This window comes from Balaenoptera acutorostrata, chromosome 3 (genome assembly GCF_949987535.1).
Source record: "Balaenoptera acutorostrata chromosome 3, mBalAcu1.1, whole genome shotgun sequence".
In the NCBI taxonomy this organism is placed as follows: domain Eukaryota; kingdom Metazoa; phylum Chordata; class Mammalia; order Artiodactyla; family Balaenopteridae; genus Balaenoptera; species Balaenoptera acutorostrata.
Window position 1 is genome coordinate 5,350,843 of NC_080066.1, and position 13,723 is coordinate 5,364,565.

Below are 13,723 nucleotides of genomic sequence, written 5' to 3' on the forward strand. Positions count from 1 at the left end.
GGTATTTTCCAAGCTAACACAGAACGAACCTCGCTAACAATTAAGCAGGCGTCCTCTGTGTTAGCTCACACCGGATCTCTGGGGCACGTGTGCTGATTTCTGCACTTGTAACTCTTGGCACCTTCTCTGGGCGAGAGGCTGATTTATCTCCATCACTCAAGCTAGGGCCCAACACCAGGCACGTGGTACGTGCTCAAGGCTAATGGAAGAAAGGTTTGGACGCTTTAGGCTTCCAAGGGACAGAAAAGCAGCATGCCTGAAAAATAAGTTTTTCTGGATTCTAACCCGTGTTAATTCACTTTGAGGCAAAGGCAGATTTTGCCCCTCTACTGAGCCCAGGATTTTCTTTTTCCCTCCCAAGGCTCCTGAATACACCTTAAAAGGAAGATGGAGCGTAAATCAGGCCAAGGAGTGGCTGCCATTCACTTGGGAGGCCTTGGTGCTTTCTGCCCTTTGTCCGCCCGCTAACCTCTGCCAGCCCCGGGGCCCGCGCTGTCCTGTGAAGCCGTGAGCCTGAGCTTTTAGGAGGAGGGGGCGGGGGGTACTGAAAAGCGGCGGAACCAAAGGCGAGGGAGCCGCGCTGCCGGGGGGAAGGAGGAGCCACGGGACCGGCGGGCCTAGCTCCGAGGCGGCGGCGGCGGCGGCGGCGGCGGCGGCGGCGGCGGCGGCGGCGGCGGCGGCGGCGGCGGCGGCGGCGGCGGCGGCGGCGGCGGCGGCGGCGGCGGCGGCGGCGGCGGCGGCGGCGGCGGCGGCGGCGGCGGCGGCGTGGGGATGGAGGCCCTGCGGGTCCTGGAGCTGTACAGCGGCATTGGGGGTATGCACCAGGCGCTGAGAGGTAAGAGGGCACAGGCCGCCTCCTCCCTCGCGCGTTGTTGGTGGTCAGAGCTCGGGCTCCTAGGGGCGGAGCGGCGCGACACTAGGGGCGGAGACTGCAGGGGAAACTCTGTGTGTGTGTGTGTGTGTGTGTGTGTGTGTGTGTGTGTGTGTGTGTGTGTGCGCGTGTGTGGGCGGGGGAGTTGCTCGGTTGTCATAGAAACCGTCGGCTCGGCGCCCCAGCCGCCCCTGCGGGCGGACGCTCCCTTCCTCCCGCCTCGAGCCTGGTCCGAAGGGCGGGCGGGGCACCTACCAGGACCCAGTTTGTGAGTCCTGATCCGCAAGGCTTGGCTGTAAAGTCAAACCAAAACGGTACCGCCAAAGGGGGAGGGGTGAGCCCCCTGCCCTGTGCCGAGCCCCAGTTCGGTATGGCTGTCACCAGCGGCGTGGAAGCTCGGTCCTTCACCCTCGAGGAGGTCACAGCGGGGGAGGGGAGGTCCCTGGGCTGGGTTCTGCCGGTGCGGGACGAATCTTCAAAGGTATAACTACAGTGCCACGTAGAAGTTAGTAAACACTCAGCCGAACTGTAGGGGAATCCTGGAGAAAAATCCCGGTCAGTTCTGATCATTGAGAAGAAACATGTTGTCTTGTTACTCCATGTCTGGATACATTTAGGCGCCAGAAGCCCTGAGTTCAAACTTAGTTGCCGTGTGACCTTAACATTTTTGAGCCTGTTTCCTGGTTTTACAACGTGAAAAGTAACTCAGAGATGGAGAATTATGAGGATTAAAGAAAAAGTGGGTAAAACCTTTAATAATGCCTGGTACATTGTAACCACTCACAATATTACATTGTCACGATTTTATGTACCTTTTCCATGTTGAGGTTTTTAGCTTTCTTTGGTGCTAAGTTGGAACTGCAAGGTTTATTTTCAGTGATATTCACTCAAAAATATTTATTGAGCTCCTCTTATGTTCCAGGTACTGTGCTAGGCCCTGGAGGTATAGAGTGACAAATAGATTTGGAACGCACATGTTTATTCTTAAATTACTATGACAACGGCAAAACTGAAACTTCCCTGCTTCCTTTTTTTTAGTACCAAAGATAACAAGAGACTAATACCGTAACATACGGACAGTATGTAATGAGTTGAGCACATAAATTTTCTGAGCATATATATTGAGTTTTGATTTTAGAAGAGGTTAGTGATTCTTAAATTTTTATTGCCTACCAATTATTTGGTGGCTATGTTCAGTTCCTATACCAAAATTTACCAGTAGGAAAACAGAACAAAACTTTAACATTATTTGCTCTCTTAGTTAATTTTCTAGGATTGTATAATGTCAGCATTTTCTCCATATCTTGAAATCCCTTAATGAACATGATTTTAACAGTTACGTAGTGCTTTATCACAGGCTATAATTCAGCTACTCCTTAAGTGTTGAATGTTTGATATTTCCCCCCATTTTTTTTGCAAGTATAAATGTGCTGCAATTAATTATTGAGCATAAACCTTTTCTCATAAACCTTTTTCTCTTCAGTGTGTTTTCTAGAAGTCAAATTAATTAATAAAAGACTGTGCTAGGTACTAAGTCAAAAATTATGAGAATTTTTAAAGACTTCTGATAATGTAGCAAATTGCCTCTCAGAGGTTTCTGAGTGCCTCCTCAAACTCCATATTCCTCAGGGTTTGTATTACCATTTTTAACCTTTGTGAATTTGATAGGGGAAATTGTATAATTTTAATCTGCATCTTTTGGGGGGGTTAATGAAATAGTTAGATATTTTCCCTCCTACTAGTCAATGCAACCCGAATTTGTACACATATTTCTATTACTACTGCTACCATCCCGAATCTAAGCTATATCATCTTTTCCTTAAATTATTAAAAACAGTTTCCCAACTGCTCCCCTGCTTCCTTCCCAGCTGCTTCCACTCTGCTTTCCTACTCCATCCTTTCTCCACATAGCAACGAAGTGATCTCTTACCCAGTAAACTGGATCGTGTCACTCCTCTGCTTCAGTGGTTTCCCTCTGAGGTTAGAATCACAGCCCCCTCTTCTTAGTAGGCCTGTGAGATCTGGCTTCTGTCCACCTCTTCAACCGTCTCTCTCCCCTGCTTCTCTTTTCCAGGCTTGCAGGTCTTCTTTCTCTGTGTTGCCAGTATTGTAACCTAGGTCTCTTTTTTTTTTTTTAATTAAAAAAAAGTTTTTAAATTTTTTGCCCACGTGACATGTGGGATCTTAGTTGAAGCCGGAGTCTTAGCCACTGGACCACCAGGGAAGTCCCTGTAACCTAGGTCTCTTAACCCGACCTCTTAACGATGCTATGTTGCCATTTTTCTAGTTAGATCCACTAATTGAATCTATATCTTAAATAATAAGAAGCAGCCAACAGGAATAATACTGAATTTAAATTCTGGCAAATTTCTAGATAAGGTTTATGACTGAATTTTTTCCGCAGTAAAATATACATAACAAAATGTGCCATTTTAACCATTTTTAAGTGTATTCGGTAGCTTAAGTACTACATTCACAGTGTTGAGCAATCATCACTATTGTCTGTTTCCAGAACTTTTTCATCATCCCAAACAGAAACTCTATACTCTAAATAACTGCTCCCCATCTCCTCTCCCCCAGCCCCCGGTGACCACTATTCTGCTTTGTTTCTACTAATTTGTCTTTACTGGGTAACTTATATAAGTGCAATTATACAATATTTGTCCTTTTGTGTCTGGCTTATTTCACTTAGTGTGATGTTTTCAAGGTTCATCCATGTTGTAGTATGTATCAGTACTTCATTCCTTTTTACGGTTGAATAATTTTCCATTATATGCATATACCATATTTTGCTTATCCATTCATCTGTTGATGGGCCCATGGGCTGTTTCCACCTGTTGGCTATTGTGAATAATACTGCTGTGAACATTGGTTTATATGTATGTATCTGAGTCCCTGTTTTTAGTTCTTTTGAATATATACGGAGGAGTAGAATTGCTGGATCATATGGTAACTCTGTGTTTAACTTTTTGAAGAACCACTAAATTGTCTTCTTTAGTGGCTGCACAATTTTATATTCCCAAGGGCAATGTATGAAGGTTCCAATTTCTTTATTTCCACATTCTTGACTTGTTATTCCCTTTTTTTTTTTTTTGATAATAGTCATCCTAATGGGTGTGAAAAAATATCCCATTGTGGTTTTGATTTCCATTTTCCCTAATAACTAAGGAAGTTGAACATTTTTTCATGTGCTTAGTGGCCATTTGTGTATCTTCTTTGGAGAAATGTCTAAGTCCTTTGCTCATTTTGGAATTGGGTCTTTTTTATTGTTCTGTTGTATGAGTTCTGTATATATTCTGGATATTGATCTTTTATGAGGTATATGATTTGTAAATATTTTCTCTCACATAACTGAATTCTAGTAGTTATAAAAGGTATATTTAATTTCTTTGGCAGCATGACAGATTTTCTTCAAACCCAATGGACATTTTAATACATCAATAAGCATTTTTCATCCTTAGCTGTATATGCAATATGCTATTGTATTGTTGCAGTAACTACATAGATGCTTCTGTATCTTCTAAGTTTCTTTTAACTTTATTTTATATCTGCATGTCCGTGTATTAACTTAGTCCTCGTTCTGTGGTATTTTTCTTTGTTCCTGTACCACCTCTAGCACAGAAGCACACTTGTGACAGGTTCTCTGTAGCGGACTATTGAGTTTGTTATTGAATTGGTATTCACTCTACCATCACGTTGGTAAAACCATAGTTTGCTTAGTCCAAATTTTTGTATGATACAAAATTCGTAGTTGCAAACCACAGAATCCACTCTCTAGCTAACATCAGCAGAAAAAAATTTTTTAAAGGGCATTTGGAAGCCCACAGAATTTACAGGACACCCAACAAACAGGTCAAGAGAATGGGGGTACCACTCAAACCACATTCCGGGCAACGGCCCCACGAGTCCTCATACTGACATCACAGCTTCCACCAGGAATGCTGGGGACTGGAGGTTAGAAGTGCTGTCACACTTTTGCCCTGAAAGGGGCATCTTTACCACCTCTCTTACCAAAAAAGATGAGTTTTCTCATTTGCTTTCTTACATTGCTATTTCTGAATTGAAGTCATGTGAGAATGCAGTTGGTTGGTGGCCATTAGATCCCATTGCCAGACTAAGGAAGCTGGGAGAGTGAGTTCTGGCTTCAGTTTTGGGAAGAAGGGACTCGTAAAGTGGCAGAATTTTGAACAACAGGAAACGTAGGCAAAGATTCTAGATGGCCACAAGCATAGTAAATGTCATTGCATTCTTTAATACATATTTGCCCCTGTACAGGAACCACTTATTACCACTTTGATATTATTTATGCCTGCATAGCCTGTAGAGTTTTGGCTAGAGAATCTTCCAAGTGAAAACATTTTTCAGAAAGTAGTGGAAGTAGTAGTTTCATGAGTTAAATAGCAGTGGAACCTGCAAGGACACCTGCAAATATGAATGGTTAGCAAATAAGAATCTGCTTTTCTCATAAAATATAATATCAGGGAAAGAGTAAAATGTGGTTTAAGGTGGTGAATAAAGGAAAGCTCTAGCTGATTACTATTATATATCTAGTCAACTACTGGGACAGCCTTAAAAGCAAAACGTCTTGCCCTCCCAAATAATTTTGAAAGGTCTTTCAAGGTGTTGGTTTTGAGTTTTAGCCACATAATACTTATTCATATTTAGTAAGAATTACCCAGCCTTAATATTTTCTGTTAAAAGGATAGGCCTGTTATAGTTATTCATTTTCTGAATCTCTTTTGTCTTTATTTCTCAATGACTTATATTCCAACTTGGGATTCTACCAAACTACTTTGTGATTTGGTGTACTTATAACCGAATGGGATAAGTACATTATGATGAAATGTAGATCTGAATGTCACCAGGGGTAGTTTTGAAACATGAGTTGTAAGGGGCTGAAATTTGAACTGCTTAACTTTTTTTCTTTTATATTTATCCTTTGAGGTTGTAAAAATGTCCTCTTTATGCCTATTTTCCCACAGTTATTCTTGTATGACTTATTGTCAGATTTAAAGTAAAGCAAGGCAAAAATGTGTCCCGTTTAAAAATATGTATCATTTGTTGTTTGGTATCTATGGGAGTTATTAGATTGTTTTTTCTCTGAACTTGAAATTCAAGGAAGAAATATGTAGAGTGAATTTTTTGTATTCAAAGAGGAGCATCCCAACTTTCCATTGGATGACAGAATTACCTTTCTTTTATGTGATGAAAAATGAATGCATACTTCACTGCAGAGTATTTATTACAGTAAGTCCTCTACCTACAAACCTTCAAAGATGCGAACTTGCATTCACATGTCCAATCAGGTAAGTTAGTTCACGTCTCTGGCGTACATTGTCACGTGCATGCATCCTCGACAAGAGGTTGTGCTTTTGTGTACTTTACTGTACTGTACTGTATAGAGTACAGTAGTGCCGTATCTTTATTTCAAGCCCAGGATGTCTGGAAGCAAGCGTAAAAGCAGCGGTGGTGTAGCTGATACTGCTAAGAAGTGCCAAGCGATAACAATGGAAACTGTACTGTAAGATTAAAAATGTTTTCTTTAGTGTTTGTTTGTTTGTTATGTATTATTTGTGTGAAAAGTATTATAAACCTATTACAGTACAGTACCATATGGCCGATTGTGTTAGGTGGGTACCTAGGCTAACCTTGCTGGACTTACTAACAAATTAGACTTACGAATGTGCTCTCGGAATGGAACTCGTTCGTATGTAGGGGACTTACTGTACTATATTCCACACATCAAATTACTTCTCCCATGTTAATGAATAGATGACCAATTTACTCTGTGTTAGGACCTATCTATTGGGTTTTTTTAGGGAGCTCAATAAATAGTACCCCTCTTCTTAATTCTGAACAAAAAGAGAAACAAAACAGAAGAATAAGGCAAATAGGAAATCAAAATCTATATGATTTTTATTACTAATAAAGGCTGAGTTGGAGCATGTAGCTTAGTGAGAAGGCCAAGTGGGTCAGCTCATGTTCAGCCAGAGAAGTCGGCAGCTTACCTTCCGGGCACAGCTGGAGAAGCAAGCAGAATGTGTGCTCGCTGTGGGTAGCGCATTCCCAAGAGGAGGGGGGAGCTGAGCAGCCCTGACCAGTTTATTCTTCCCAAATTAGCCAGTTAGAGAAGTCAACGAAGAAGTCCACTGAAGAGAGCAAAAGGATAGGATAGGGGAGGAATTTAGAGTGAATGGAAACCACTCACTTGGAAGAAACAGCAGTAAATGTCTCCCATTTTACATTAACTTTGCCAACTGCTTTTAGGAATCCTTCAGGTATTATAGTTTTTAAAAATTTTGCAAATCATTCTTTTTAATATTTGATACTTAAACTCTTTCTGACAATCATTTGGTAATGCCCAATAATTTGAAATAGGATACGTTGTTTTTACAGCAGCTTGGTCTTAAGTCATTGTTATTTGGCTCCATGGGAGAGTAACAGTGGACAGTGTTTATGTAGGAGAGGCTCAAGGAGAGGTCTCTTATTAGGAGCACAGTTCTATTGTAAGAAGGACTTCCTAGCTATGTGACCTTGGGGAAAAATGAAACTTTCTGTGTCTCAGTGTCCTCTTCTATAAAAGAGGATAATAATAACACCTACCTCAAAGGGGAATTGTGAAGATTATGAATTAATAAAAATAAAGCAGTAAATAGTGCTTGGAACATAGTAAGTGCTCAGTAAATATGGGCAACTATTATCAAAAATCATAAAGTTATAGAAAGTTATTATATGTTGTTAAAAATGGCCTTTAGGAGAAACTGATTATTAAATATTTGAAGTTGTCAAAGAGCTTTCAGACTAGATTTGAATTATACAGGAATAAGTTGATGAAGGAAAGAATTATTTACAGCTGCTATAGATGATATGGAATGAAAATGAAGAGTAAAAGAGAAGGGCATTGAAGAGAGTGGAATATTCCGTTTTGCCCTCTTGACTCCCTAGAAAGCTTACTTAACCTTCTCTACTAGAGAACAGATTTACTAGCTTGGATCCACTTCATGTTCATTTTCGTGGCCTCTGTCCCAGTGTTTTCTGAACTACTCGGTGTGTTTCTCTGAGTGATAAAATTAATGCCATTATTTAGGAATAAGACAGGTCTGCCACATACTAGCTGTCTAAATATTGGAAAATTATTCAATTTTCTGGGCCCAGGTACCCTGTATGTGAGATGGATATAATACCTTCTCATAGGGTATTATGAATGTAAAATAAAACAGTTGATGAATGAAAAATAATGTGGGTACTCAGTAAATGTTAGTTCCTTTTCTTTTTCCCACATTAATTGTAACTAGCTTTTTCCTCTTAGTTGTGTTGGATTCCCTTATTGATAAAATTGGGATAACAGTACTAACTTTATAGGCTTGTTAGGATTTAATGAAACAGTGTATATATAGAGCTAGTGTAGTTCCTGGTACATAATATATAAATAGTATTGATGATGTTACTTAGGAAGTTGAACATTTTCATATGCTTGTTATTTGTATTAATTTTGTGGCTTGTTTATGTTGCCATTGGTATATTCTTTTTTATAATTGGCGTTGGTGGTTCAATTTTGTTATGATATTTTTACCAAGCAGGATTTTGAAGGATGATTGGGAGTTTTCCAGATAGTAACAAAGGGAAAGTATGTACCAGACAAAAGGAGAATTCTGTACAGACACACAGGCATGAAATAGCATGGTCTATGTGGATACATACAGGTAGTAAGATATTATTGCAATATCAAAGCTGCAAGACAGTAGAAGGTGTCTACAAGTTACCAAATCATGAAATGCCGCGTATAACCTGGTAAGGTGCTTGGATTTTCATCTTCTAAGTCTGATTAGTGAAGGAAGGTTAATGAACCTTTTGGGGTTATGTTCTAGAAATTTTACCCTATGACCACAGGAGGGGTGAGGAGATTAGAGGCAAGGTGGTAAGTTAGGAGGTGATTGTTGAGAGATGATGAATGTAGGCAGAGCCAATAAATGGAGAAGACTTTTACTCACAAGATATACAGGATCTGGAAGTCAGCAAAACCTGGTAGTTATTGGGATGTTAGGTACCCAGATTTCTGACTTGGATGATTTAACAGATGGTACAGTCAAAGTTGGGGAGAAATAATAGATTCCATTTTAGAGTTACAGAGTTTGAGTTTTCCTTGGGACCCATGGAAATTGTGCATTTTGGGCTGAGGGAGAGAGGACTGGAGACGGGGATTTATTTCTGTCTATATGTGAGTGTACAGAGAAGAGGACCAACAAGATGGAACACCGAGGACGATGGTTTTTTTGGCTAGGTAGATAAATACAGTAAGTCCCCTACATACGAACAAGTTCAGTTCCTAGAGCGTGTTCGTAAGTCCAACAAAGTTAGCCTAGGTACCCACCTAACACAATCGGCTATATAGTACTGTAATAGGTTTATAATACTTTTCTCACAAATAATACATAAAGAACAAACGCAAAAAATAAAGAAAACATTTTTAATCTTACAGTACAGTTTCCATTGTTATTGCTTGGCGCTTCCTAGCAGTACCAGCTACATCACCTCTGCTTTTATGCTCACTTCCGGACATCCTGGGCCTGAAATAAAGTTACTGTACTCTATACAGTACTGTACAGTAAAGTACACAAAAGCACAACCACTTGTAGAAGATGAGCGCACGTGACAGTGTACGCCAGACACGTGAACTAACTTACGTGATTGGACATGCGAACGGACGTTCACATCTTTGAAAGTTCGCAACTTGAGGATTTGTATGTAGGGGACTTACTGTAGTATTCAAGGAGAGAAACTGAGAAGGAAAATTAGAGAGCAAGAAGCAGAACCAAGAAAACATTGTGCCATGAAAATAGAGAGAGGAGGAGATCTCGAGGACTGATCGGATAATACAAGCCAAGTGAAATAAGGATTAAAATGAGTTCTTGGATTAGTTGCCACTTCCTGGCTGATATCCTATGCAACAGTCTTCTGAGGAATTAATCAGTGTGCCTTGATGGTTAAGTAAGTTCAGAAAACTTCACATGATTTTGGCCCTTGAATCATTCTCAGGACGCATTAATGTATCCCAGATGTTGAGAAGCCCTGCAAAAAAGACGCTGTTTGGCTTAAAACAGCACTTCCCCATGCATATGAGCAGGGTACGCTTTTTTTTTTTCAGCGAGAGAGGGGAGCACCGTTAGTGTCCTGTGTAATAGCGTTCCTCAGCTGTCTTGGGAAATGCCTGATGGGCAGCAAGAGGACACCAATGGAGCTGTGAGGGGAGATGCCGGAAGGCAGCAAGCTGTCTGATTACATCGACAGCTTTGACTAAGTCTAAAGTAAGCTTCTCTGTAGTTTTTCTACGCGGCGGGATTTGTCAGTGTTCCCGTTATCCCTGTTTTGTTCTAAAGACATGCAAAACTGAGCTCCTGGTTCTCCTTACTCCTCCCAAACGTGCTCCCCTTGCGGCCTTCCTCATCCCAGTGACAGGCGTCCCCCTTCTTCCAGGGGCCCAGCCCTAGGTCTTGGAGTCATCTCCGTGTCTTCTCTTTCACTCACATCAGCAAAGTCCATAGGCTCTACCTTCAAGCCGTATTTGTAATTCCATCCTTTCTCTGCGTCTTCACCTTTACCGCCTCATCCCTGTCCTGTTTCTTCAGTCTCCTGGGCCCCGAGCTGCGTGTTCAGCGTAGCCCCCGATTCTCCCGCCCTTGCTTCACCCCGTAGCACTGCCACGGGTCGGGGCTTGGCTCTCACCCTCAGGATGCTCAGTTTCTCTGCGGTGTCTGCACTCAGATGAAGCACCAGGCTGTGGACCCGGGATCTAGGTGCTCCAGCAGCTGTCGGGAGGGGTTGGATACCATGACTCTAAGTGGAGAGGAAGGGAGAGTCATAAGTGTGAAACAATGGGGGGGGGGGAATATACACACACACACCCCTAGTTCCTAAAATCCTTGTAATTTCCTAAGTGATAAGAGCACTAGGGGCAGCTTTGGTTCTAATATTTGGTCTTTGACCCTGGTTCCTGACACAGAGCTCCTAAATCTCTTAGAATTCCCTGGGTGACAGGAATGTCTTTTGTACTAATGAGATGGCTCTTGTTGGGCTCCTGGATGGCTTCAGAATGGGAACTGGTCACCAGAAAGATCAAGTGATAATTAGAAGCTTGGAACTTTCAGCCCTACCCCCATCCTCTGGGAAAGAGAAAGGGGCTGGTGATTGTCAATGACTGATCATGTTTACATGATAAGGCTTCCATAAAAATCCTAAATGTATAGGGTTTGTAGACTTCTGGGTTGGGGAAGGTATCCACGTGCTGGGAGGGCTGTGCACCCCGATCCGTGAGAACAGAAGCCCCTGCACTCGGGACCCTTCCAGAACTTGCCCTACGTATCTCTTCATCTGGCGGTTTATCATCCGTATCCTTTAAAATATCCTTTATTATATAATAAACTGGTAAACGTTAAGTGTTTCCCTGAGTTTTGTGATATGTTCTAGAAATGATCAAATCCAAGGAGGGGGGTCATGGGAACCTCTGATTTGCAGTTAAGTTGGATAGAAGTTGTGGTTAACCTGGGGATTTCCTATTTGAAGCTGGTGTCTGAAGTGGGGCAGTCTTGTGGGGCTGAGCCCGGAACTGGCGCGATCTGAAGCCATCTTCAGGCAGATACTGTCAGAATTGAACTGAGCTGTGGGCATCCAGCTGGTGTCACAGAGAACCGCTTCGTGTAGGGAAAAAACTCACATCTTGTGTCAGACGTGTTGTGAGTGTGGTCGTAGTGTGCAACTAGAGGGGACACAGGAGTACTGTTCCTGGACACCCTCATGGGGTGACTAGACCACAAAGAGAAAGGCTGAGGGAGGGCTCAGCAGAGGCACCGCCTCCCCTTCCTCCCCCACCCGTGTCCCCGCCCAAGTGCAGATGGGCGCATGGGAAGTGCTGCTCAGACCACGTTGCGTCGTCACTGCAGGGCTTCTGTCCCCTGTGATGCGTCCCTCCCCCAAGACAGCCTGTCTTACCCAGGCCTTCTGAGAGCGCAGTTAGCTGGGCTTTCTTGTGAAGCTGTGACTGATTTAGTAAAGCACTGCCTTTTGTTTGCTTTCCCTCCTTCCCTTCCTCACTACCTTCACTTTTGCTACTTTGGGGTTTTACCTCCCAGAAAAGGCATTTGAAGCCAAACTTTGCCTTGGGTTCTTTTTCAGGAAACCTGACAATTATTGCAATCGCCTTTTTACTGGTCTCCTTGCTTCTGCTCTATCACCTCTAGTTTATTTTCAACACAGTGGTCAGCGTGATCCTTCAGAAATATTTCACAGAAGTCACTCCTCTGATTAAAACTTCTGAGAGGTGTCTCATTTCATTCAGTAAAAGCCTGAGTCCTTAACCCACAGGCCTCCTTGATCTGGAGCCAGCCCCGTTCTCTTTGCCCGCATCCCCTGCGCCTCTCCCCGCTCACTCCATTCCAGGCTTGCCCGCCGGCTGAATCAGTCTGAGCTGCTCTAACAGAGTACTAGAGACGGGGTGGTTCACAAACAACAGAAATTAATTTCTCACAGTTCTGAAGGCTGGGAAGTTCAAGATCTTGGTGGCAGCATGGTTGAAGTCTGGTGAGGGCCCTCTTCCAGGTTGCGGAGTGCCGCCTTCTCATCATGTCCTCACTTGGCGGGGAGCAGAGGGGAAGCAAGCTCTTTCATGACTTTTTAAGGGCACTAATCCTGTTCATGAGGGCTCCACCCTCATTCACCTACTCCTAATTCTAATGACCTCCCAAAGGCCCCACCTCCTAATACCATCACATTGGGAGGTAAAGTTTCAACATATGGATTTTCAGGGGACATAAACATTCAGTCCCTAATAACAGTCTCTTTGCTGTTTCTCCTGCAATACAAGCATGCTCCCATCTCTGGACCTTTGCAGTATCTCTTCTTTCTGTTCTAGAAAGTTCTCTCATATCTGCCAGACCTGCTCCCTCGTTTTCTTCAGGTTGCTGCTAGTGAGACATTCTCTAACCAACATATATAAAAATTGAACCAGTTCCTTCTCCCACACAGTCTGGCTTAACTCTGCTTAATTTTTTCCCATAGTACTTTTCATTGTTAGGCATATTATATACTTACATACTTATTTATTTGTTGTTTGTCCCCGCACTAGAATATAAGTTCCATAATAGGATAGATTTTGTCTAGAACATCACTTATGCATATTTGTTGAATGAATGAATAAATGAACAAGGGTCATGTTTGCTGTGAAATATGTATAGCTTGAAGTAGACACCATTATACTGTGACAAGCTTAAGCTTAGTTATTAAGTCTGAATCATAAAGATCTCTCTCTCTTTTTTTTTTTTGGATGAGCTAAGTCAGCATTTCCCAAAGTTGGTCCATGGATAGTGTTTTGAGGGATAATAAGTGTTATGCAGGACACAGAACAAATGTATATATATGTGTGTGTGTGTGTGTGTGTGTGTGTGTGTGTGTGTGTTTGTGTGTTGGAGAGTGGCCAAACAAGTAGAATCGTGAAAGGTTTTTGTATGCATGATTATATGTGAAATTTTAATAGATAATAGAGATTTTTTTCTGTACCACATGATAAAACATTTCTCAAAGTAATCACGTCTATTGAGAATAAGTTGGTTTTAACTCAATGTAGAATTTTTTTTTTTTTTTTTTTTTTTTATTTATTTTTTTGGCTGTGTTGGGTCTTCGGTTCGTGCGAGGGCTTTCTCCAGTTGTGGCAAGCGGGGGCCACTCTTCATCGCGGTGCGGGGACCGCTCTTCATCGCGGTGCGCGGGCCTTTCTCTATCGCGGCCCCTCCCGTCACGGGGCACAGGCTCCAGACGCGCAGGCTCAGCAATTGTGGCTCACGGGCCCAGATGCTCCGTGGC

The 13,723-nt window shown here is 42.5% G+C and overlaps 1 protein-coding gene across 5 annotated transcripts in view; it reads left to right on the forward strand.

The window, feature by feature from the left end:
- Positions 1-730: 730 nt before the first annotated feature.
- TRDMT1 (tRNA aspartic acid methyltransferase 1) overlaps positions 731-13,723 on the forward strand; it is a 60,443-nt gene continuing 47,450 nt past the window's right edge. For 2 of the 5 annotated variants that reach the window (XM_007196412.2, XM_028162439.2), the window contains exon 1: positions 731-835. In XM_007196412.2, the coding sequence (XP_007196474.3) occupies positions 772-835 (64 nt within the window). In that variant the 5' untranslated portion in view covers positions 731-771. Of the gene's footprint in view, positions 836-1,103; positions 1,186-1,408; positions 1,427-1,534; positions 1,611-13,723 lie in introns of those variants that run through there. The other 3 variants (XM_028162440.2, XM_057544326.1, XM_028162441.2) reach the window with 3 other exon arrangements.